Source organism: Sebastes fasciatus, chromosome 4, assembly GCF_043250625.1.
Source record: "Sebastes fasciatus isolate fSebFas1 chromosome 4, fSebFas1.pri, whole genome shotgun sequence".
Taxonomy (NCBI): Eukaryota; Metazoa; Chordata; class Actinopteri; order Perciformes; family Sebastidae; genus Sebastes; species Sebastes fasciatus.
The window spans coordinates 1,940,581-1,965,019 of NC_133798.1; the positions used below are offsets into that span (position 1 = coordinate 1,940,581).

Sequence of the window (24,439 nt, forward strand, 5' to 3'; positions counted from 1 at the left end):
TACAGACACTAATAATGAATAAATAATATAAAGATATTGTGCCAGTAGAGATGGTTCCTGGTCCTCTAAGCAGGACTCAGTCCACAGTGGAAATACAGACTGCAGCTGTTATTCATGTGCAGGTGTTTGTTAAACAGGTAACAGGCTACAGAGAGAAAACACTGCTGCTCTGCCACTGATGATAACTGAGTGTCTTTATTAGTATTCGATCAGTTCAGACACAAACTCCTTCTAAAGTCTCTACAGCTGTTAAAGCTGACTGACAGTTGATCCAGCTGTGATCAGCTGCTGCTGTCATCAGAAACGGACGTCACTTCACGTGACGCTTCAGAGGAAAGGACGTCTCATGTCTTTAAAAACATATTTCCTCTCTTCCTCTCTCCTCGTGTCTCTTCCTAGCCTCCTCTGCTCGCATCTGCCCTGGGCGGGACTAAGACGCGAGGAGAGGAGTCGAGGAGAGGAATCGAGCCGTATAAAATCAGAAATGGAAAAGGCCTTATGGCTGTATTCAAAACCACCTACTACATACTACTGACAAACGCAGTATGCAGTATACAATACATACTGCATACTACTGACGAACGCAGTATGCAGCATACAGTACATACTGCATACTACTGACGAATGCAGTACGCAGTATACAGTACATACTGCATACTGTGTTCCTCAGTAGTATGCAGTATGTGACGGTTAAAGCGATGTATTTAGCAGTATGCTAGACCAGGCGGGTGATTGTGGAGCTTTTCAACTCCAAAAAGGCAGATAATCACAGGTTCCTGTTCATTTATAATGGACATCTGTGTTGTGATATTTAAACAAACTATCCGTCAACAAGGAAATAAAAGCCTCTTGTCTACAGATCGGTCTCTAGAGAGCTCCAGCAGCTCTTAGCGGTCTGTGAGCGTGACTACCCAGCTGGCTGGCAGCGACTCTGGCAAAATGTAAAAAAAACAAGCCGTTTTTGGCTACTGCTGTTGTTGTTGTAACCGTAGCCTGTAGCGGTCCAGCGCTTTGCATTGTGGGATACAGTAGGCGAGGTTGACTGGTCCGATGCAGACTAAAGATTTTTCCCAAATCAGTACGACATCCGGGTATTTTTGGCATACTGTAGATTTAGCTTTTGTTCGCATACTACATACTACATGCTATACTGGAAAAACAAAGTTCGGAAACTTGTGTTTAGTCGATTATTTCTCTGTTGTTACAATGCTAATGGTCATTGTATTTTACATCGTTGGAAAGCCTGTTTATTTACCTTCGCAATGATGTCCAACTTGTAAGGATCATGCATTTGTGGGATGAGCAGCACAGCTGATTATGTGGGTAGCGCCCAAGAAAAATTTGCCAAAATGCTCCGTCAATGGTAAACAGTGTATTCTCCTGTTGGTGTTGACTCTTGTTGTGAGTTGTTTGGTGGATTGGATGATTGAACTCTCTATCAGTAACAAGGAACAAACAAGACATATTGGCAATTTTACACTTTATTCATTTAATACACTGTCAGGAGCCTCAGTAGCGGTGGAAGATCCATACGCAGCCACAACAGCCTGGCACCTCCTCCTCATGCTGGTCACCAACCTGGTCACACGTTGCTGTGGGATGGCGTTCCATTCCTCAACCAGGATTCGTTGCAGGTCAGCCAACGAGGTTGTGTCGGTCACTCTAACACATACAGCACGCCCAAGCTGATCCTACAAGTGTTAAATTGGGTTGAGGTCTGGACTCTTGGCAGGCCGTTCCATTCTCTCTACTCCCACATTGTGGAGGTAGTCTGTGATAACCCTGGCTCTGTGGGGGTGAGCGTTGTTTCTTAGAGGATGAAGTTAGGTCCCAGATTGTGGAGATATGGGATCGCCACTGGCTGCAGAATCTCATCCCGATATCTCACTGCATTGAGATGGCCTTCAATGATGACAAGCCTTGTTTTGCCAGTGAGGGAGATGCCGCCCCCCCACACCATGACACTGCCCCCACCAAAAGCTTTTACTCGATCGGTTCAACAATCAGCATAGCGTTCTCCACGTCGTCTCCATACTTTGACCCTGCCATCCAACTTTCGCAGACAGAACCTGGACTCATCACTGAACATGACATTCCCCCACATGTTCAGGTTCCATTGTCTGTGTTGTCGACACCAGCGCAAATCGGCCTGACGGTGAAGGGCAGTCATTGCAGGCTTCCTGGTAGCCTAATGAGAATACACTGTTTACCATTGGCAGAGCATTTTGGCAAATTTTTCTTGGGCGCTACCCACATAATCAGTTGTGTTGCTCATCCCACAAATGCATGATCCTTACAAGTTGGACATCATTGCGAAGGTAAATAAACAGGCTTTCCAACGATATAAAATACAATGCCAATTAGCATTTTAACAACAGAGAAATAATCCCCCAAACACAAGTTTCCAAACTTTGTTTTTCCAGTTTATATAATACATACTACATTTTGGCCAAGTCAGTACGTACAACTAGTATAGTATAGTATGAGGTTGTACTACTAGTGTAGTATGCAGTTTCGAATACAGCCTGTCTCTCTCTCTCTCGCGCACACACACACACACACACACACACACACACACACACACACACACACACACACACACACACACACACACACACATACGCACACACGCACACACGCACACACACACACCCCAGAAGGTAACTGTATCTTAACAGGGAACTCAGGACAAGTTTTTTTTTCAAAATAAAATCTCTATAGAGTAACTCTATCTACTGTATAACGACTCATGGTACGTGTCCACAGGCTCCGCCCTTTCCATGCTTCCCTGTCTATGTAACCAGCCGTGCAATGCATTCTGGTAGCGTGACGGTGCGATTCGAGAAACGGAGTGTCATGACGCCCGCTCCTCATTTCATAAAGTTGAGGGCTAGTCTACTTTATGCAGATCACGGGCGTCCGACACGACTCGCCGCCTCTCGAAACTCCCGAGAATCTTTTAAAATAAACATTGTCGATCCAAAATAAAGACTGCAGCACAGCCTGTTTCCTCCATCCACCCCCCCTCCCTGCAGCATCCAAACCCCCCCCACCTCCCTGCAGCACAGTCAGTCCCCCCCCAAGTGCAACCCAGTGAGCCAGCTGCACCTTCAAAAAGGAGGCGAGTAGACCCAGGTAGTGCATCTGTGAGTCCCTTTGAGAGGAGACTCCTCCTTGCACTGGATGATGACACCAGCCCCCCATCCACACCCCCACCTCCAACACCCACCGATGCAGATGAACTTTTTTTTTTAAAAGTCTCCTGCCATTGCTAAAGAAGCTTGCTGATAGGAAAAAGGAGGAGGTTAAGCTAAAAATTCACCAACTTCTTTTTGAGGCAGGATGTCCATGGTGGAGTTGGCAGAGTGTGTGTCGGTTCATCATTATTGAGGATAGTGAGGTTGGTGGTGTCCAGTATTTCTTTGAGTGTTATTCCTGATTTGTTTGTAGTGTTGCAGTTAAAATCCTTGTTTGGCATTCAAACCTCCCATTATCAGCTTGTTTCTGTTATTGTTGGTGATGGTCTTGATGAGTTTTCCTGAGGGCTGTATTCCAGGGGGGACAATATATTGATGAGATGAGGAGAGTTGGATGTATTTAAAAGCAGTGTGGTGGCCATGTATTCATTATGTGCAAGTTCTTCTTGTGTCAGATTAAAAAGGGTTTCCCTGTATTCGATTCCCTGTTTGATTAAAAGTGCCACTCCGCCCCCATGGCCTGTTGGTCGCTCTTTTCTTAGAATATTAAAACCATCTAGGTTAAAAGGTGTTTCTTTCCTGAGGAGGGTTTCATTAATGGAGGCTACTGTGACTTGTTTTTCAGTTAAAATTTGTTTCAGTTCACTTTTGTTTTTCCTTATTCCTCTGATGTTTATGTGTAAAAAGGTGGTAGCCATAAAACAGGTTAAAAGGATTGGATATAAAAAAACAAAAAAATAAGTTATGAGCGTTTTAAAAGATTGGACTGTTTAAAAAAGTTTGTGTTTTTTCCAGGATTTTCTGTACGGTAGTGCCGTCTTTGTATAGGAGTTTGAGGTCTTCGTGAATCTTGTTGAGGTTTGTGCTGGGGTCCTGGGGGGTCGGTGTGGTGTCCTGGGGGGTCGGTGGGATGTGGGAATTGGGGGGGAACTGGAACCTTGAACGATTTTGCGGTCGGGAGCTTCTTGGTGCTGTGGTGGTGAGGGCTAGGTAGGTGGGGCAGTGTTTGGAGATGGAGGGCTGCTTGCCGCTGCAGTTGGCACATTTACAGTTTGTTCTGTCCTTGTTGCATTGTTTGTGGTGGTGGTTTCCTGAACATCTGAGACATGTGACCGGGTTCTTGCATTGCATTGATGTGTGGTTGAATTGTTGGCAGTTGAAACATTGTTGGGTGGATGGGGGTGGGTGAGATTTTTCGACTCTGTAGTGAAAGGAGTTCATGTAGAAGCCTTCTTGTATGAGACCAGGTGCATCTGTGGGGTTGGTGAGGTGGATCCTTATGAAGGTGGCTGTTGAGTGGCTCGGCTGATGATACGGCTTTGGTTGTGGAGATGCCTTGTTTTTCCAGTTCTTCTTTTATCTTTTCTGTGTTTGTCGGTGTGGATACCCATGATGGGTGTGGGTGGGCAAGGGGAGTTGATATGATGTTCTTATCGAGTTTGGTGAATAGTTGCCAGGACCTGGGTTTCAGTGGAGGTGTTGGGTTGGGGGGGATACTGTAACATTATTGCTGGTGATGGGAATGGTGAGGGGGAGTGCAGTGCTGGTGTTTCATTTGGTGCTTTGGTGTCTTGTGGTTTGTGACTGGTAGTTTGTGGTGCAGTGGCTCCCCCTGGTGGTGTGATGGGCTGTAGTGAATCCAGTTCCTTGAGGGTTTCTTTGATGAAGCTGTCTACTAAGGGTGATCGGTTTTGAATGGTTTTTGATTTGTTGGCAAGCTGCTCGCGGCGGTACAGGCGTGGGTTTTTGGGGGGTTGTGCAGGTGCTGGTTGGGGCTGTCTGGGTTTCTGCTGGTTGTCTTGTTCCCGGTCTTTTTGTTGGTGTTGGAGCGAGGGCTGGGAGGAGGAGTTAAAGGAGCGAGGGATGGGAGGAGGAGTTAAAGGAGGAGGAGTTAAAGGAGGGAGGGATGGGAGGAGGAGTTAAAGGAGGAGGAGTTAAAGGAGCGGGGGATGGGAGGAGGAGTTAAAGGAGCGAGGGCTTGGAGGAGGAGGAGTTAAAGGAGCGAGGGATGGGAGGAGGAGTTAAAGGAGCGAGGGCTGGGAGGAGGAGGAGGAGTTAAAGGAGCGAGGGCTGGGAGGAGGAGGAGGAGTTAAAGGAGCGAGGGATGGGAGGAGGAGGAGGAGTTAAAGGAGCGAGGGCTGGGAGGAGGAGTTAAAGGAGCGAGGGCTGGGAGGAGGAGGAGGAGTTAAAGGAGCGAGGGATGGGAGGAGGAGGAGGAGTTAAAGGAGCGAGGGATGGGAGGAGGAGGATGAGTTAAAGGAGCGAGGGATGGGAGGAGGAGTTAAAGGAGCGAGGGCTGGGAGGAGGAGTTAAAGGAGCAAGGGCTGGGAGGAGGAGGAGGAGTTAAAGGAAACACTACTGCTCCTGCTCTATGGGCCCAATGGATGAGGAAGATCACCGGATGATCCGGGTTCTTTATCCCTCGGCAGTCGAGCCATTTTGTCTTTATGCTCCACTCAGACACTCTGACACTGGATCCACTTCTCTTTATACATCCATGATTAAAACCAATACCAGCCATTTCTCATATTATAGAAGATAAATATTTGCTTGTAACAATCAGAAAGAATTAGATCAAATCTGAATTCAGTCGAGGCTTCACTTCAGTTTCTCAACTGACTACAAACAGACTACGTCTGGATTTTGGTGTAATGTCAGCACCTTCATATTTTATATAATGTTTGATGTAAACTAAACAAACAGAACTGATTAACATGCGGACTCTAGATTTAATATCCACTCATCATGCCATCACAGGACAATTCCAGTTTCATGTGTGACTCTGCTACTTTTCACGTTACATGACTGAACATAGACACATAAAGTCCCCCGTGGAGCTTTTTCCTCTCAGAAATCCGTGTTGAAGCGGTCCTTATCACCACCGTTCATGTTCTGTTGTTCCTGCTGGAGCTGCTTTCTGCCAGCAGATGTCACCGTTCCCTCCGTTTTACCACAAAGGAGGTTTATCTGAATGAATGCAGTGAACTCTGAACTGATGGTGTGAATGCTTTCTTTCTGACTGACTTGGTTTTGTAAAGGTTAAGTGTCATCATAATGTAGTTAAACTGGATTTGAAATTAAACTCAGCAAACAAGTTGCACAAATGCCCACTTGGACTCAAGTATGGACTGATTAGAGTTTGGTGTTCAAAGGTCAAAGGTCACTGTGACCTCACAAAACACATTAAAGGCCATAACTCAAGAATTCATCTGCTAATTATGACAATTTCACACAGATGTTAATTATGATAAAATGATGAAGTGATGACATTTTGGACAGACGTGGATGTAAACTGTAACTTGACTGGTTGGGGGAGGGAGACAACCGTGAGGCGCTAATTCTTGATTTTTTCTTTTTGAAGAGAAAACAAGTTAATTTATTTCATCAATGTTTAAGTATTTTGAGTTAACTCATTTTAAAATAAGTTAGCTAACTTTGTGATATTAACAAAGAAACGTAGCTAACGTTAGTGTTAACGGTCACTTTCATTTTTTAAAGCTTCAACATGTTTCTGTGGTTTTCTGTCCCCATTTTAAGATGAACTAATATCTGTTACTGCTCTGGACAGTGAACTCATCATTGTAGTAAAGATGAGACTGCAGGTATGTTGTCACATTAGTATTCAACAACTGTCTTTGACAGAACCTCTTTAACATCTCACACAATGAATCAAAGTTGACAGTGTTCCTCAGCAGGGAGAGAAAACTGCATGTTCACATGTTCTAATAAGTGCAGGAGTATATTCTAGTATCTGTTACAGTCCCAGTAGCTACAGTTTGTGCCTCTCATGTCTTACCTTTAAACTCCAGTCACAGAGCTAAGCAGACTATTTTCTAATAAAGTCCTTCATCAGCAACACTTAGAGCTGTTTTAAAGACTCCACAACACGTAGAGCTGTTCTAAAGACTCCACAACACTTAGAGCTGTTTTAAAGATTCCACAACACTTAGAGCTGTTTTAAAGACTCTACAACACTTAGAGCTGTTTTAAAGACTCCACAACACTTAGAGCTGTTTTAAAGACTCTACAACACTTAGAGCTGTTTTAAAGACTCCACAACACTTAGAGAGCTGTTTTAAAGACTCCACAAAGACTCTTCTGAACATATTTTGTAAAATGAAAACACATTTAATCACTTTACCAAGTTGTGATTGTATTTTTAAATCCACGTCCTTGCTCTGAAACACAATCAAAACGTTCACACCTTTTGTATGATATTGGAAAAAACATCAATATAAAGAAATGTAACTCATATGATAATATAATACATTTCAAAATTGTGCTTCACATTGTACTAATTGAGCAATAAGATGTCATTTCTGGTTACCGTCTGTGTTTGGATTATGAAGGAGAGTTGCACAGTTGCAACTCAGGAAAATGGCTGAAATTATTTATTATTGTGCAACAGACTGAATAATCTTTCATCCAGATATTCAGAAGAATTTGATTTCTATAAGTCTGTAAAAGAAAACCAAATAGAAACTTAAGTTTTATACTAAATAGATGTATTAGCAGGATTTAAAGATGAAGCTGAGATCTCTCTATTCCTACACCACCATGTTCTTGTTTGGTTGGCTTCAGCTATGTTACTAGATCAGATTTTACACCCTTCATTCACCACACGACCACTCATCCGTCAGCTGACAAACTGAGAACACTGATTCACACACCTCATCACCTCACTGGGTTTTTTGGTTATTCTATATTTAATAATAAACTTGTTCACCTTTCAGTCTAAATCCGTGTCTCTGCCGTCTCTTGTCATGGCTCAGGAGACGGGTCATGATACTCATAAACACATCAAGGTAAAAAGCTGATCTGCGTGAGCGCACACACACACACACACACACACACACACACACACACACACACACACACACACACACACACACACACACACACTTGGATAAACCTTCATGATTTCCTGTAAGTGGAGAGGGGGGGAGCCACACTGATCCAGGTGATGCAAGTACATGAGAACAGGGAGGAAACACTGAGAGTGAACATGTTCAGTCAGCTCAGAATCCATTTAGAGCCAACGGAGCAGGAGGAGGAAAACTAAAAACTGAAGCAGGGTGAGTGTTAATCCAACATTTTATTACTTTACTGTTAAACTCTCTGAGTCAGTTTCCTCCCTGTGGACTGTAGAGGACAGAAATGTTAGAATGAACTCAACAGTTTGATTCATCTGTGAACACAAAGTCATGACTGGCTGAATAATCCTCATTAAACCTGCTGTAAGCCAAGAAAACAAGCAGAGAGTTAAAGAGAACTGACCAGGTGAATGCTGGATGGTTTTATTATACTATATAGTGTGTGTGTGTGTGTGTGTGTGTGTGTGTGTGTGTGTGTGTGTGTGTTACTTCCTGTTTTCTCAGTCTTGCCTGTGACTCTTGCACAAACTTGTTTCCGTTAAATGTTCTGAGCTCACAGTCAGTGTTCCTGTTTTACCTCTCAGACTGACTTCAGATCAGAAGATGAGTGATTGTGTGGAGGAAGAGGAGGACAGAGCAGAGTCTCCAGTCTCTGGCTGTCTGTCTATGAAGAGTGACGAGTCCAAAGGTGATTTTCTGAACTTCAGTAATGAACCTGGACCCTCAGACACAAAGTAAGCTAGCTGCTACTAACCCAATTATATGACTCGTTTTTAGTTACCTCTGACAATGCCATGTTTTCTGTTGATTTTGTGTTTGTAGATTCAAATTTCTACACAAATGTATTTGCCAACTAAAATTTAACAAACTTCATGGAATAAACTCTTCCTCTTAGTATCTGGGACAGCTGTCAGTCACCTAACAAAGATGTAATCTAATCTGACAGAATGGCTACAAACTTTAAACCCGTTTGTGTAGCAGTAGTTTGTGTGTTAATGACCTTAAAAAAGAGAATTTATCAAGGATTCATGTGATATGAATAAAATCATGTTGGTGTTTGCAGAGTTCAGTACAGACAGAGAGCAGAGTCTCCAGTACCCAGCTGTCTGTCTATGAAGAGTGACCGGTCTAAAGGTGATATTCTGAACTTCAGTAATGAACCTGGACCCTCAGAGTCAAAGTAAGAGAGCTGCTATATTCGACTTTCTACACAAATGTATTTGCCAACTAAAATTGAACAAACTTCGTCAAATAAACTCTTCCTCTTAGTATCTGTGACAGCTGTCAGTCACCTACAAAAGATGTAATCTAGTCTAATAATAGTGTCTAATAGTCTAATAGTCTGGTGGCTTTGAAGAGAGCGATATAACGGCTTCAGTTCCCCGTCAGAAAGGGCTGTCTGACGGTGAGGTAAAGCAGCTGTGGATGGGAGCAGCAGAATGTATTTTAGCCACCTAAAAAATAAAAAAAATACAAATTTGTTTAAGTGTACGCTATATTTCGAATATTTTCTCTGCTTTACCTCGCCATCAGACAGCCCTTTCTGACGGAGAACTGAAGCCATTATATCGCTCTCTTCAAAGCCACCAGACTCCATTCACAAAAGCAGTAATGTTACCTCTCAGAACACAGGAGCTGCTGGTCTACCGCTGCATCCATCGGTTAGTTAGTTTGTGTTGTTCTGATCTGAACTAACGTGGCATCCACAGCAGTACATCGCTTAGCTTCCTGCCGGTTCTCCTGTCTGCTTCTCCTGACTGGGAGCACGCTGACCGCCATCTAAGTTACTGTATGTAACGTTAATACACTGACTATAAGGATGTATAGATACTGTATTAATACACTGACTATAAGGATGTATAGATACTGTATTAATACACTGACTATAAGGATGTATAGTTACTGTATTAATACACTGACTATAAGGATGTATAGATACTGTATTAATACACTGACTATAAGGATGTATAGATACTGTATTAATACACTGACTATAAGGATGTATAGTTACTGTATTAATACACTGACTATAAGGATGTATAGATACTGTATTAATACACTGACTATAAGGATGTATAGATATTGTAAGTGTAGCAGTGTCATCATGTAGAAACCTACGTCAGGTCATGATGTTGGCAAACATTTTTAGAAGGTCTTGAAGGGAAAACAGAATTTTGCTGCTAAACATTCGTACGTAGAGTTCAGATTTTAAGACATAAGGAACACCACTGGGAAGATACAGAATGATATAAAAACAAAATCATGCCAATGCCATGATTTTGTTGATTGTGTGTTTTTATATTAAATTTCTACTAAAATGTATTTACTAACTGAAGTTTAACAAACTTTTCATGACAGATGAGAATGAATTTGTGTATTGTTCCTCTTCGTATCTGTGACAGCTGTCAGTCACCCAGAAGAGCTGTAATCTAAGAGGACTAATACAAACTTTAAACCACATTATTGACAGTAGCAGTAGTTTGTGTGTTTAGAGCTACTGAAATGTCTTTGTCATCAGAGAATTTATCAAGGATTCATGTGATATGAATAAAATCATGTTGGTGTTTGCAGAGTTCAGTACAGACAGAGAGCAGAGTCTCCAGTACCCAGCTGTCTGTCTATGAAGAGTGACCGGTCCATATGGGATCCTCCAGACTTCAGTAATGAACCGGGACCCTCAGAGTCAAAGTAAGAGAGCTGCTACTAACTCATTTACATGACTCATTTTCAGCATCTCCGCCAATGTTTTCTGTTGATTTACTTTTTATGTTAAAGTTTTTACTGAAGTATATTTGCAAACTACAATTTAACATTTTTGTGACACAGACAAAGCTGAATCATTTGTGCCATCTTCCTCTTACAATCTGTGACGGCGGTCAGTCACCCAGAAAAGATGTAATCTAATCTAAGAAAACAGCTACAAACTTTTAACCCTTGTTATTGTTGACAGTAGCAGTAGTTTGTGTGTTTAGAGCAACCTTAATATCCTAAAAATAGAATTTACCAAGGATAAAAGCAATATGAATAAAATCATCTGTTTGCAGAGTTCAGTACAGACAGAGAGCAGAGTCTCCAGTACCCAGCTGTCATTTTTTCATTCAGATCCACTGTTTACATTTACAACTGTGAAATGATCTAAAGATCTGTGACTATTCAAAATCTAGAAGAATGTGCTTCAAGGAAAACTCTGCTCAAAGGTCCACTTACTAATGATCCAGAGCTTGAAAGCTCTGGGTCATTATTATGTGGACCTTTGAGCTTAGATTCTCTGCACCACATATTGTTTCTGAAGGTCAAGAACAAACATCTCTGCTGACATGAAATGGTCAAATGTAGATTTGTACCACTTCTGTTTTTTTTTACAATATTTGAATTCATGCCTTCATTTGATAGTTGACAGTAGAAAGTGGCAGAAAACATATTGACATTAAAGAAGGAAGACCAAGGACACCAGTGTTACATGATGTGTGTCTTAGACTGCTGGTCTAGCTCAATATTTAGACCACTTCTAACCTCAGTTCAATCACCTCAGTGGTGATATGAATGGAGTATAGAATTTCAACAACATTTGCAACATAAATAAACATGCTGTCACTTTCTGAATCTATTTTATGTGTTAACAATAAACACTTCTAAAACAGGGAAACTTTGTCAAACCCCTCAGACTTCTTTTGTCTTCCAGTAGTTATAGTTTATGCAGGTGCTGTCCACCGGAACGGAGAGATCCATGACAGGATTTCAGTGCATGTCGTGATGGTCACCCTGCGGCTAGTGACCATGCTAGCAACAGGCACGGCTTATTGGTAGCTAGCTAGTTAGATAGTAAAATAACGTTAGCTATAACTAATTCGATAAATACAGTCCTAGAATTTTTTTGACCACGTAGAGCACAGATGGGAATAATCCGAGAAACCTTACTGGTGAGTTCATCACTGTGGAAACTACAAGCTAGCTGCTGCCCGAATCCTGTCATGGATCTCTCCGATCCAGTGGACAGCACTTCCATAAACTATAAATACTGGAAGACTAAAGAAGTCAGAGAGGTATGACACAGTTTCACTGTTTTATAAGTGTTTATTGTTAACACATAACATAGATTCATATAGTAACAGCATGTTTATTTATATTGCAAATGTTGAAATTTTATACTCCATTCATATCACCACTGACAGGCAGTTAATGTTTACCGTGATGGCGCTGTCACCTTGTGGTTTCCCGGAGCGTCCTCTCAATATGTGCATACATGAGCAAGTTGTGTTTTTTTTATATAGTTATATATATTATATTGTTTTTTAGCCTCCAAAATAATATTAATGTTAAAAAAATGACCGTTGTTCACCTTTAATAAACAAACTTCAGCCAGATCACTAAATGTTCAATAACACAGTCAGATAGGAAAAGCAGCTAATTCTTGTTTATTAAAGCAGGAGAGTTAAAATAAAGGAACATTTTCATTACAGACTGAATGCTGAATTCAGTACCAACACTTTATCTCTCCTCTGTGACCATCTGAGCTTCAGTGTCAGCCAAGTCTGGATATTCTTCACCAACAATCAACAAATGATTTTAGTTCTAAAGTAATGTCTCCACAGAGAGAAGAAGAGTCATGCTTCTGTGGAGGAGCTGATGTCCAGATCCAGAACAAGACCTGGACCTCAGACAGCCAGTCAGACCAGCACTGTACAAAGTAAGACTGTAGATCGGTCTGCTGATGTCTTCATGTCTGGAAACAGGACTGTTAAGATCTTCTCCATCATACATATCTGCTCTGCATCACTTGTCCTGTATTCTCCTTTGAGAGAAAATCTGAACCCAAAAGAAATAATTTTATATTTTATGTTTTGTCTTTATGATAGCACTCCGTCTTTGCATTAACCAATCAGAATGTTGTGTGAAGCAACAACATCACTGTTCTATCACAGACAGACAGTCACACTGACTAACAGCCAGACAGCAGCCTGAGACACAACAAGAGCCACAGACTTTGAACAACAGCACACATTAGCTTTCCTGCTAAAGTCTCCTTCTCTAACTTACAAACACACGTCTGGTCCTGCAGTGTGACATGTTGAACAAGCGACCAAACAAACACCCACTGAGGAAAGCTGCACTGCTAACATCAGTTTTCAGGCTACAGTAGAGTCAGTTTATCAGTCAGTTGCAGCACATTAAACATCTTAAAAAGTGTTATGATATAATATCTAATATATTGGTTAGTTTAGATGTTTAACAGTGTGGCGGTACTGATTCCCCCAGACTTTAGTTGTTCAGGCAGAAGACTGAAAAACAGTTCCCATCCACATAATATAAAATAAAATGCCTCCTTAATAATAATAATAATGAACAAATGCCTCTTCGATAATGGACAAATGCCTCTACAATAACCTACAATTAAGGAAACTGAAATATTGTTTTTATTTTTCCTTTTACCCTCCTTTAAAGTTTCCCCAAATAAAATAGACTAAAAGAAATGAGTATAAAGGGTTTCAGAGAAAATCAACAAATGAATAGAATAATAAAATAAAGCCTGCAGGCGCTAGGCTATCGTGAGGCAAGCCAGATTCTTGCACAATAGCATCTAAACGTCCTAGTGCAGGTAACCTAATTGATGGGTATTTATTTTTTTCCCCCAACTAGGATAGTCAACACTCCCAATAAGCAAAACACAAAGAACACAGAATCTCAAAAGGGCCTAAAACAGACCAGAGTTTCCGGTTTGGCTGATAACATATGTTGCATTTAGTGAAGGAGAGATCAGAATGAACCTGGGTGTGCAGTTTCCCTCCTCTTTTAAGCCGTATAGAAATTTGTTTACTTTGTCTTTTGCTGTTTTCTGTTCTGCGTTGTGCCAAGTCATGAATACATGCACTTCTACTGTAGGAAAAACCGAGCTGAGCTTTAGTCACATCAGAGGTTTGTTTATTTACTGCTGAAAACTCAACATTTCCTTCTGCTTCACATAATAGTCCTCCACCAGCGGACGGCTTTTATTTTGAAGCAGCTATAGGAAACGCAGTGTATTGGTCAACGAGACATGAACATATTCTGCATTATTTGATGAGTTTTAAATATTACAGGGAGGTAGGAACAGCCACAGTGAGCTGTTTACATGAAGAGCTGCTGGCGATCAGCTGAGGCTCCGCCTCCTCTGCTGTCAATCAAACATGTACACCAACACACAGTCAGAGGCTGAGAAAAAATTAACATTTCTGATGCTTCTCTTTACAAATATAAACTATTGACAATAAATGTAGAAATCATGTTGACGTTAGTTTTGACTTCAAGAAGGGATGATGACTTTATAACCTTTACTTCTTTATATGTTCTTATATTGATTATTTTCATATTGGTAATGAAAATAACAAGTTTCTGTGTTTTGTCTCAAACTTTTTTCCTTCTCTTTCAGCAGATAGAGGTCTGCAGGAGGTTTTAAATGAACATAAGATCAGTCTGAAGAAGACTTGTGAACGTGTGACTGAAGGAACTGATGAAACAGGAAGTGTAACCCTCCTCAACAGGATCTACACTGAGCTCTACATCACAGAGGGACAGAGTGAAGAGGTTAATACCCAACATGAGGTGAGGCAGCTTGAGACAGCTTCCAAGAAGAAGACCCTCCATGACGCTCCAATCAAGTGCCACGACATCTTTAAAGCCTTATCTGACCAACAGGGACACATCAGAGTCGTTCTGACGAATGGCGTCGCTGGCGTTGGAAAAACCTTCTCAGTGCAGAAGTTCACTCTGGACTGGGCAGAGGGCTTGGAAAACCAAGATGTCAGTCTGGTGGTTCTGCTTTCATTCAGGGAGCTGAACTTGATCAGAGATGAGCAGTACAGTCTTCTCATGTTGCTCCATGTTTTCCATCCAACATTACAGAAGGTCACAGCAGAGAAGCTCGCTGTCTGTAAAGTTCTGTTCATCTTTGACGGCCTGGATGAAAGCAGACTTTCACTGGATTTCCACAACAACGAGGTTGTGTCTGATGTCACCCAGAAGTCATCAGTCAACATGCTGTTGACAAACCTCATCCAGGGTAATCTGCTTCCCACAGCTCTCGTCTGGATAACTTCCCGACCTGCAGCAGCCAATCAGATCCCTCCTGCGCGTGTTGACAGGGTAACAGAAGTACGAGGCTTCACTGACGCCCAGAAGGAGGAGTACTTCAGGAGGAGAGTCAGTGATGAAGAGCTGTCCAGCAGAATCATCTCACACATCAAGACATCCAGGAGCCTCCACATCATGTGTCTAATCCCAGTCTTCTGCTGGATCACTGCTACAGTTCTGGACCACATGTTGACTACAGACCAGAGAGGAGAGCTGCCCAAGACCCTGACTGAAATGTACTCACACTTCCTTGTGGTTCAGACAAAAAGGAAGAAGCAAAAGTACGGTGAGGGACATGAGACGAGTCCACAGGAGCTGACGGAGGCTGACAGCGAAGTTCTTCTGAAGCTGGGGAGGCTGGCGTTTGAACATCTGGAGAAAGGAAACATCATGTTCTACCAAGAAGACCTGGAGCGGTGTGGTCTAGATGTCACTGAGGCCTTGGTGTACTCAGGAGTTTGTACAGAGATCTTCAAAAGAGAGAGTGTGATCTTCCAGAAAACAGTCTACTGCTTTGTTCACCTGAGCATCCAGGAGTTTCTGGCTGCAGTCTACATGTTCCACTGTTACACAAACAGCAACACAGAGGTACTGGAGGACTTCCTGGGAGAAGACTACAAGCACAGAGAGTCAGACCTAAAGTCTTTTCTCAAGAACATCTCTAAGCATTTTGGAAACAATGATAGTCGTGGCCCATCTTTGGATTTCTTCCTGAAGAGAGCCATGGAGAAATCCCTTGAAAGTAAAAATGGCCACCTGGACCTGTTTGTTCGCTTCCTTCATGGCCTCTCTCTGGAGTCCAACCAGAGGCTCTTAGGAAGTCTGCTGGGTCAGATAAAGAGCAGTTCAGGAAGCACCCAGAGAGCCACCAACAACCTGAAGGAGATGATCAGAGATAATACCTCTCCTGACAGAAGCATCAACATCTTCCACTGTCTGACGGAGATGAACGACCACTCGGTACATCAGGAGATCCAAGAGTTCCTGAAGTCAGAGAACAGATCAAAGAAGAAACTCTCTAAGATCCACTGCTCAGCTCTGGCGTACATGCTGCAGATGTCAGAGGAGGTTCTGGATGAGTTGGACCTGAAGAAGTACAAAACAACAGACGCGGGACGACGAAGACTGATTCCAGCTGTGAGGAACTGCAGAAAAGCTCTGTAAGTCCAGATGTGATTAACTTTATAAATCAGTGTAGATTAGTAGTTTATTTCTTCAAATATACACACTATAAAATCATTCTCAGAATTCCATGTGTTTATTACATAAATATGTCAGTTGTATTTTTTCACAGATGTTCTTGAGCTGTTTCAAATGTTGAGTCAAAAAATGTTTCAGGGGCGCCTGGGTTAGCTCAGTTGGTAGAGCGGGCGTCCATGTATTAAGGCTTGGTCCTGACCGCGGCGGCCCGGGTTCGAATCCGGCCTGTGGCCCTTTCCGCATCCACTCTCTCTCTCCCCCCTTTCAAGACTCTATCCACTGTCCTGTCAATGAAAAATGGAAAATGTCCCCAAAAAAATAACTTTAAAAAAAAAAAAAAAAAAAAAAAATGTTTCAGTAGGTTATGTTTCTAGCTGTCAAGTTAAAGGGACTGTTTGTAACTTTTTAAGCGTATAAATGTACCGGGTCGGGACACATGCACGCTCGCGTGTGCTCGCTGTACTCTCGTCTCCTCTGCCTGCTTGCCTTCACTCAGACAGCGTGTGTTCTCGCTCCACCTCTAGACGTGAACACGCGCTCACTCCACTCTGCAGAAAAGTTAGTTTAGCTCTGAGAATATCTAGTGAATGTACAGTGGACGTTCGGCAGAAATAAATGCTGCAGCTCCTCCAGACCAACAGAGACCTTCACCGTGTCTTGTGAAGGGACGGAGCTCCGCAGCGAGACACGTTATCGCCTCCGACCGGGTGCCGGTGTCTCCCCTGTGGGCGCAGTCAGGAGACACCGGCATCCGGTCGGGGAGGCAATAACGTGTCTCGCTGCGGAGCTCCGGCACCGACCCGCTTTTCCTGATTCAGAGCCCCGGCACCGACGCTGAAGCAGGAAAAGCCAACACTAGGATCAGCAGTGATTCATGGAGAGACCTTCGTCTGGTCAGCTAACATTACTGCCAAGCAGCTGAAATATAGGGTGATATTGTGGTTTTAGCTGACGTGTGTCGCCTCACTGTTTTGAGCGATGCTCGTTCATGTCTATTTAGAGCAGGGGTGTCAAACTCAAATACACAGTGGGCCAAATTAAAAAATTGGTACAAGTCGAGGGCCGAACTGGTTCAATGTTTATTGCAAAACTTATTGAAATTAACTTATTGCACATATTGAACCTGGAACTAACAAAGCTTAAGTTATTGCCTATAAAAACAACATTAAACATTAAATAAATGAACAATCTGTTGCATTCATTTCTTATGGCTCTATCTGCAGCTTTTCCAGAGTAATTTCTAATGAAGACATTTTTCCACAGGCCAACAACAGCCAAAAAATAATTTCCTCTAAAGAAAAAACAAACATGCCCTGTGGTACAAGAAAAAAAGTGCAAAAAGGAAACATACATTAAAGCTCAGTTTGCTGCTCTGTGATGCACACTAGTCTAAGCCAGATACTTGGCATCTCATCTTGGATGCAAGTTCATCAATGTTTGGGGTCAGGCTCTGAGCTGAGGAAATCCTCAGGATTGAGTGAAGGTGTTCATCAGTAAGACGACTCCTGTGTGATGTTTTGTTTATCTTCATCAAGGAGAACAGTTGTTCACACAGGTATGTGCTGCCAAACATAGAGAGCATTTGAGCAGCTTGGGTACGCAGCTGGGGCATTGTGTCGGGGATGAAACGTGGAAACTGTGCAGCACCCACAGTCATACTTTGCCTTGAGTGTGTCACTACATTGGAGTTCAATCAGCTCCATTTGGAGGTTGGTTGGTGCGCTTTCCACGTCAGCTGCAAATGGATTGCTGAGCAATTCAAACCTGCTTTTTTGGGCTTCAAAGTCGTCAAATCGCCGTGTGAAGTCGGCACCGAGTATGCTGAGTTTTTCAGCAAACTGTGCACTTGGGAACACGGCGGTAGAGACCTGCTCTTTCATAGTTTGGCAGCACGGAAAATGGCTCAAGTTTTCTTGCAGCATCTGCGTCTCCCACAGGCGCAGCTTGGTTTTAAAAGCCCTCACTGTAGCGTATATCTCTGTGATCACATGGCCTCGCCCCTGAAGCTGCAGGTTGAGCGCATTGAGATGGCTCGTGATGTCACACAGAAACGCCACTTCACACCGCAACTTTTTATCCCGGAGCTCTGTTGTGTCTTTCCCTTTGCTTTCCATGAACTGACAGATCTCCTCATGCAACTCGAAACATCTTTTCAGCACTTTTCCTTGGCTTAGCCATCGCACCTCTGTGTGATAGGGCAAGTCACCATATTCTGAACCCAACTCCTCCAGAAAAGACTTGAACTGGCGGTGATTTAAACCTTTGGCTCTTATGAAGTTAACTGCTCGTGTTATGGTGCTCATTACATGTTCCATTTTCAAGGCTTTGCCACACAACGATTCCTGGTGTATGATGCAGTGATAAGCTGTCAGCTCACCTGCGCCGTTTTCCTCCCGCATCTTCTCCCGGATCCTGCCCACCAATCCATTCTTTTGACCGCACATCGCGGGCGTTCCATCTGTCATCAGTCCCACAAGTTTATCCCAAGGCAGCCCCATTTCATTTACACATCTGGATACCTCTTCAAAGAAATCTTTTCCCGTAGTTGTGCCATGCATTGATCTTAATCCCAAAAGTTCCTCTGTTACGCACAGACTTGAGTCCACTCCACGGATGAAAATTGACAGCTGGGCAGTATCAGAAGTGTCGTTGCTCTCATCCACAGCAAGGGAGTATGCGATGAAATCTTTTCCCTTTCCCACCAGCTGTTGTTGTAGATTGGTGGCAAGCTCACGTACACGATCAGCAACGGTGTTTCTGCTCAGGCTCACATTTGAAAATGCTTGCCTTTTATCTGGGCACACGACGTCGCAAACTTTCATCATGCAGTTTTTGACAAATTCTCCCTCGGTAAAGGGCCGGGCTGATTTAGCAACCTCTGTTGCCACAATAAAACTAGCCTTTACAGCAGCCTCACTTTGTGATTTGGCTTTTGTGAACATAGCCTGCTGTGACACCAGACTTCTTTTCAACTCTTCTACCTTCTGGAGCCTCTGTTTCATGTCCAGATGCTTGTACCTGTCGTGGTGTTTCGCTTCATAGTGTCTTCTTACGTTATATTCTTTCATTACAGCCACACCGTCTCCGCACACAAGACAAACAGCTTTGCCCTTTATATCCGCGAACATATACTCTGCCTCCCACCTGCCTTGAAAACCTCTGTTTTCAAAGTCCACCTTTCGTTTAGCCATTTTTTGGGGAGTGGGATAGCTGAAAGTTGGCCACAGGTGACTAGCTCCATAAAGCTGCTGATGAGCGAGTAGTGCAAGGGCTCGCGCTTGCAGGCCCTCACGTGGCAACGCACTGGCAGTGCATTGTGGGATTTGTAGTATTAGTGGTGCGTGCAATAAACAGGTGGGCCAGCTCTAATAGTAATTAGATATTATCCTGCGGGCCAAAGATAATACCACCGCGGGCCGGGTTTGGCCTTGAGTTTGACATATGTGATTTAGAGCGAGCAGGCGCGAGCCCAACGCTGACTTTCGTTGACTTCACGGCCACAGGTGTCGCTGTTAACAAGCATTTCTGAAAGTTACAAATAGTCCTTTTAATGAACACTTATTCTATTTATTTGTAATATTTGTTACATTTTACAGTTTTTTCTTATTCATCTCTTTGGGTGTTGGAGGCGGCATGTGAACCTGGTAATACAAATAAAAAAAACAAAAGATCAGCTGGCTGGTGGAGCGACGGGTCTAACCGGTGTAACGGCAGCAACAGAACGTTTGCTGATCTGGCAGGGAGTCGGGGTGGTCCTGGGATCAGAGCCCTGGTGCTGGGGTTTGCACTGGCTGAATTTGAGCTAACTGCTAACTGGGGGTACATCTCATGGAGCTGCCGCACACTCTACTCCCGGCGAAGCAGCCTCCCCGCGGCGAGGAGGACGAGGCGGGGGTGTGAGTCGATTTCTCGTTTCTGCTTCTTCTAATTTAATCCAGACAGTGCAGCGTCCGTTAAGAGCATGTCCGTTCAGAACGGGCCGAATGCTTGCAGCTTTCTCAGGAACCGCTCGTACAAACAACTTCCCACTTTCATTGTGCTTCTTTGGGTCCTGAGCAATACACCTGCCACGACATATTTGCGTCACACACCCAAGTCACGGCTACTCATATATAGGAACACCGGTGAAATACACTCTGTTTCACAGGAAAAAACAGACCCCGGTAGCTGTTACTCGTAGTCAGAAACATCCATGAAATACACTTAGCGGAGGTAATTTCCAAATATGTGAATTAGTTGCTTGCTTTCACATAACCACCACGGTTATAAAGTAGAGCATGGATTTAATTATTGGAAGTATTTTCCTGGAGGTAACGTTATTAGTGTTATTTGTTAGTATCAAGTCTGACACCGGGGAAATACCGTCTTACTCACGGGGGAAAAACACACACAGGTCACAGCTTACTCACGGTCACACCGGTGAAATATAGTAGAAGAGCTTGGTTGTAAAGTGAACTGCAGTCAACGAGCCGTGGTCTGCCTGCTGTGGACGACATGCTGGACTCAGTCTGCAGAGCCCCGAAGCCCCACCCCCGCTACCATTGGCAGAGCATTTTGGCAATTTTTTCTTGGGCGCTACCCACATAATCAGCTCTGCTGCTCATCCCACAAATGCATGATCCTTACAAGTTGGACATCATTGTGAAGGTAAATTAACAGGCTTTCCAACGATGTAAAATACAATGTCAATTAGCATTGATACAACAAAGAAATAATCCAACAAACACAAGTTTCCGAACTTTTTTTCCCAGTATATTTTTATTCTAAAATGGAACAATTGTAATTGTCCCCGGGGTAGATAAAGTATTTCTGATCTTGATATCACTGATTAAACAGCATTTAACTGATTAAACAGCACTTTTTTCTAACACTTAAACATGTTACAGAGACACACTGTAAAATAATACTTAAACACGTTAAAGAGACACACTGTAAAATAATACTTTGACACGTTACAGAGACACACTGTAAAATAATACTTTGACACGTTACAGACACACTGTAAAATAATACTTTAACACGTTACAGAAACCCACGGTAAAATAATACTTTAAAACGTTACAAAGCTGTTACTTCTTCACATTCTTTTGATAATGTTAATTATTTTTATGTTTTAAACTAAAATTCAGGCCAGATCTTACATGTTGCACCTTTTAAAGAACCTGGACCAAAAAAATGTTTTTATGTCTTTGAAGCTCTTTGTAAACTTGTTTTTGAAAAGTGCTGTACAGATGGATTATTTTTTTTTTCTTCTTCTTCCTCTTATTAATTATTATGTAACTTTAGCTGAAGCAGCCACTGTGGCCACAAGTGACAATTATGGGGTAAAGTTGAATGCTATGCTAACAGTGATTTGGTAGCACAAGTGGAGAATATTCATCAAGTCAGTGAACTGATTCAGTAATGTCAGTTGCACAACATCAATCTAAAGTTTTAACATTAGCATTAGCTTGGGTTGTGCCGGTGTGAAATATTTCAAACTGGTTTGGTATTAAGCCAAACTCCAGACCGGACTGGTATACCGAATTTTACCTCTAGGTGTCGCACTTGACTCAGCAGCCAGAGAGAGCCCATGAATGAGAGTGCAGCGTCCAGTCCAGTCCACTTGGTGGCAGTAATGCACCTCTAAGCTGGTTTGCACCTTCAATAAACACTAAAGAAGAAGAAGCGGCACCACATTACACCTTACCTCGTGTGTTATTGGGCTCATCTCTTTCATTGGCTTCAAATCCAAAATGCTGTCATGTTGCCACAGTTTTAGTTTTCTTTGAGACCAGCTCTGCCATGTCTCGTCTCGTCACACCAAAAAAACACATGAACTTCCCAGTTAACAAACCTGTTCTTGTTTCTAAACCAACATAATATCATAATATTATGTTAATCACGTTGTCATATTGCTTATTAGTAATGCAATACAGGCTGGATTTAGCACTGTGTCTCTGTCGGCACAGGTTGTTGATGTAGGCTACTTTTTAATTTGCCAGAACGTGTCATAATGACAAATATTGGTTCTGCCAGTTAGCATAAAATCCAACCGGTTTAAGCTCGTACACCGGACTGGACCGGCAAAACCGAAAGCAACCCAACTCTAGCATTATCCACCGTAAACTACTGGTCATACGAGACAAACAGTGTTGTTGTAAAACCCCTGAGTGTGTTGAATCGAGCAATGGTGCATTTTATTGCTAATGAATTCAAGTTGTGTTCCATCATCTTGTTTTTAAGTCTTTCCTTTTATTCTGTTACTCACAGAAGGAAACTCCGGTGTTTCTCTCTCTTGTTGCTGTAGAGAAGAGTAGTAGCAGGAAATACACAGCTTCCACCAGTAACAGCAGTCTGATGAATATATAACAGCAGAATGGTTTTAGGAGATCTTATACACACCAAAGATCAATGTTATGTTTTTAATGCTGATACACTGATAACATCTTTCTGATGATATTATGATGAAAATAATGCAACCTCATTGGTTCGTCAATTGTGTTTGTGAGCTGAATATGTTTGATGCTCAGAAAAGAGTGTGAATGACAAAACGCAATGCAGTCATCAAAATATCTAATTATATGAATGTTTAATTATGTACAGGTTTAATATTAATACACAATTTGTCTAATTTCTCTACTGTTTGGCAGCAGTCACTGAATTTTCCCATTTATGGACGTGTACCTGACAGCAGCAGGTAGCTAGCAAAGAGAGGTCAACTCTCTCAACTGTATTATTATTACTTATTCATTGAGTTTTAAAAATGTTTTTCTAATCAAGAAGGCCTCATGCTAACTTTGTGGAGACAGACCTGGGATCAGATCACACTGACAGACTGGACATTATGGAATCCTCAATGTAACTACATTTTCTCCTTTTTCATCTGCAAGATTAAAGAAAAGCAAAGATTAAAAGTCTGCAGGTTTGAGAGAGAGTGATGAGAATTATTGTTTCATGTCAAACAGTGAGATAAGATTAACTGAACCACTGATGTGAGGAGCAAATGTTAATCAAAGAAGTATATATCAAACTGTTTAGTCATGAAATGCATGAAGTAAATATAAACTGTCATCTTTCATAAAATCATACTTCTTAATTTTTGTGTCATGACAGACTTTCTGACTGTGGACTCTCAGATACTCACTGTGAAGTTGTGGCCTCAGCTCTGAAGTCCAACCCCTCCCATCTGAAAGAGCTGGACCTGAGTGAAAACTACAACCTGAAGGATTCAGGAGTGAAGCTGCTGTTTGCTGGATTGGAGAGTCCAAATTGTAGACTGGAGACTCTGAGGTCAGTTTACTGACTATAGCTTATGTAGTTTGTACACATGTTTTCACGTCGGCCACCGTAGCTCTCCAACATGCTTGGTACACAGGAGAGGCTTCAGTTGGTTGCAATCTCCTCACCTTACCGCTAGATACCGTCAGATCCTACACACTGGACCTTTAACCACAGACCTTATTTCAGGCATCTAACTAAAAACCCATTCAAAAAACCCATTGACTTCCAGATGAGGGAACAGGAAGTGCTAAAATGCTAACTCATTCTGGGTTTTAGGACTCATTCCTGTAGCACTCTATTTGAACATGTCTAAAGGTGCAGCACTCTTCAACAAAAATGTATTGCACCAACTTAAAGGCACAGAAGTGATGATTATGAACGACACCATCTAATTAGAGGTTTCTATGGTTCTAAGTTATTCCAACGTTCTTTTTGACAGCAGATCTAACTGTGCTCTGTTTTCATGTCAGTGTTGTCTAATTATTTGAAGCCACAACTGCACCAGCAACTGTCTTCTAATACCTCCTACAGTTCATCTCTTCCGGTTATTTCAGCACCTCTCACTCGTTCACTTTCAAGTTTCAAACTCCGCTCTGTTGTTGAATTATCAGACCTCATTCGGAAATCCAAGCCATCTACCTGTCAGTTAGAACCTCTTCCTACTGTTTTGGTAAAAGCCTGCCTATCCTCTCTGTCTTCCCTAATAACTGTCATCATACATTCCTCCCTCACCTCTGGTATTGTTCCCTCATTTTTCAAAAGAGCCACTATAACTCCAATACTCAAGAAACCTGGTGC

At 42.4% G+C, this 24,439-nt stretch overlaps 2 protein-coding genes and 1 long non-coding RNA gene across 5 annotated transcripts in view; 1 reads left to right on the plus strand and 2 right to left on the minus strand.

The window, feature by feature from the left end:
- The window catches only part of LOC141766939 (uncharacterized), a 282,348-nt gene that overhangs the window by 60,704 nt on the left and 197,205 nt on the right, over positions 1-24,439 (minus strand). The window lies entirely within an intron of this gene.
- Positions 1-24,439, plus strand: part of LOC141766920 (protein NLRC3-like) — a 109,127-nt gene that overhangs the window by 20,448 nt on the left and 64,240 nt on the right. The window contains exons 1-7 of one of the 3 annotated variants that reach the window (XM_074634123.1): positions 6,435-8,272; positions 8,656-8,805; positions 9,135-9,251; positions 10,643-10,759; positions 12,664-12,758; positions 14,478-16,338; positions 23,474-23,650. In XM_074634123.1, the coding sequence (XP_074490224.1) occupies positions 8,675-8,805; positions 9,135-9,251; positions 10,643-10,759; positions 12,664-12,758; positions 14,478-16,338; positions 23,474-23,650 (2,498 nt within the window). In that variant the 5' untranslated portion in view covers positions 6,435-8,272; positions 8,656-8,674. Of the gene's footprint in view, positions 1-6,434; positions 8,273-8,655; positions 8,806-9,134; positions 9,252-10,642; positions 10,760-12,663; positions 12,759-14,477; positions 16,339-23,473; positions 23,651-24,439 lie in introns of those variants that run through there. The other 2 variants (XM_074634124.1, XM_074634122.1) reach the window with 2 other exon arrangements.
- LOC141766926 (general transcription factor II-I repeat domain-containing protein 2-like) lies at positions 17,444-19,845 on the minus strand. The gene has a single exon (XM_074634133.1). The coding sequence runs from the start codon at positions 19,567-19,569 to the stop codon at positions 17,926-17,928; it is 1,644 nt and encodes a 547-aa protein (XP_074490234.1). The 5' UTR covers positions 19,570-19,845; the 3' UTR covers positions 17,444-17,925.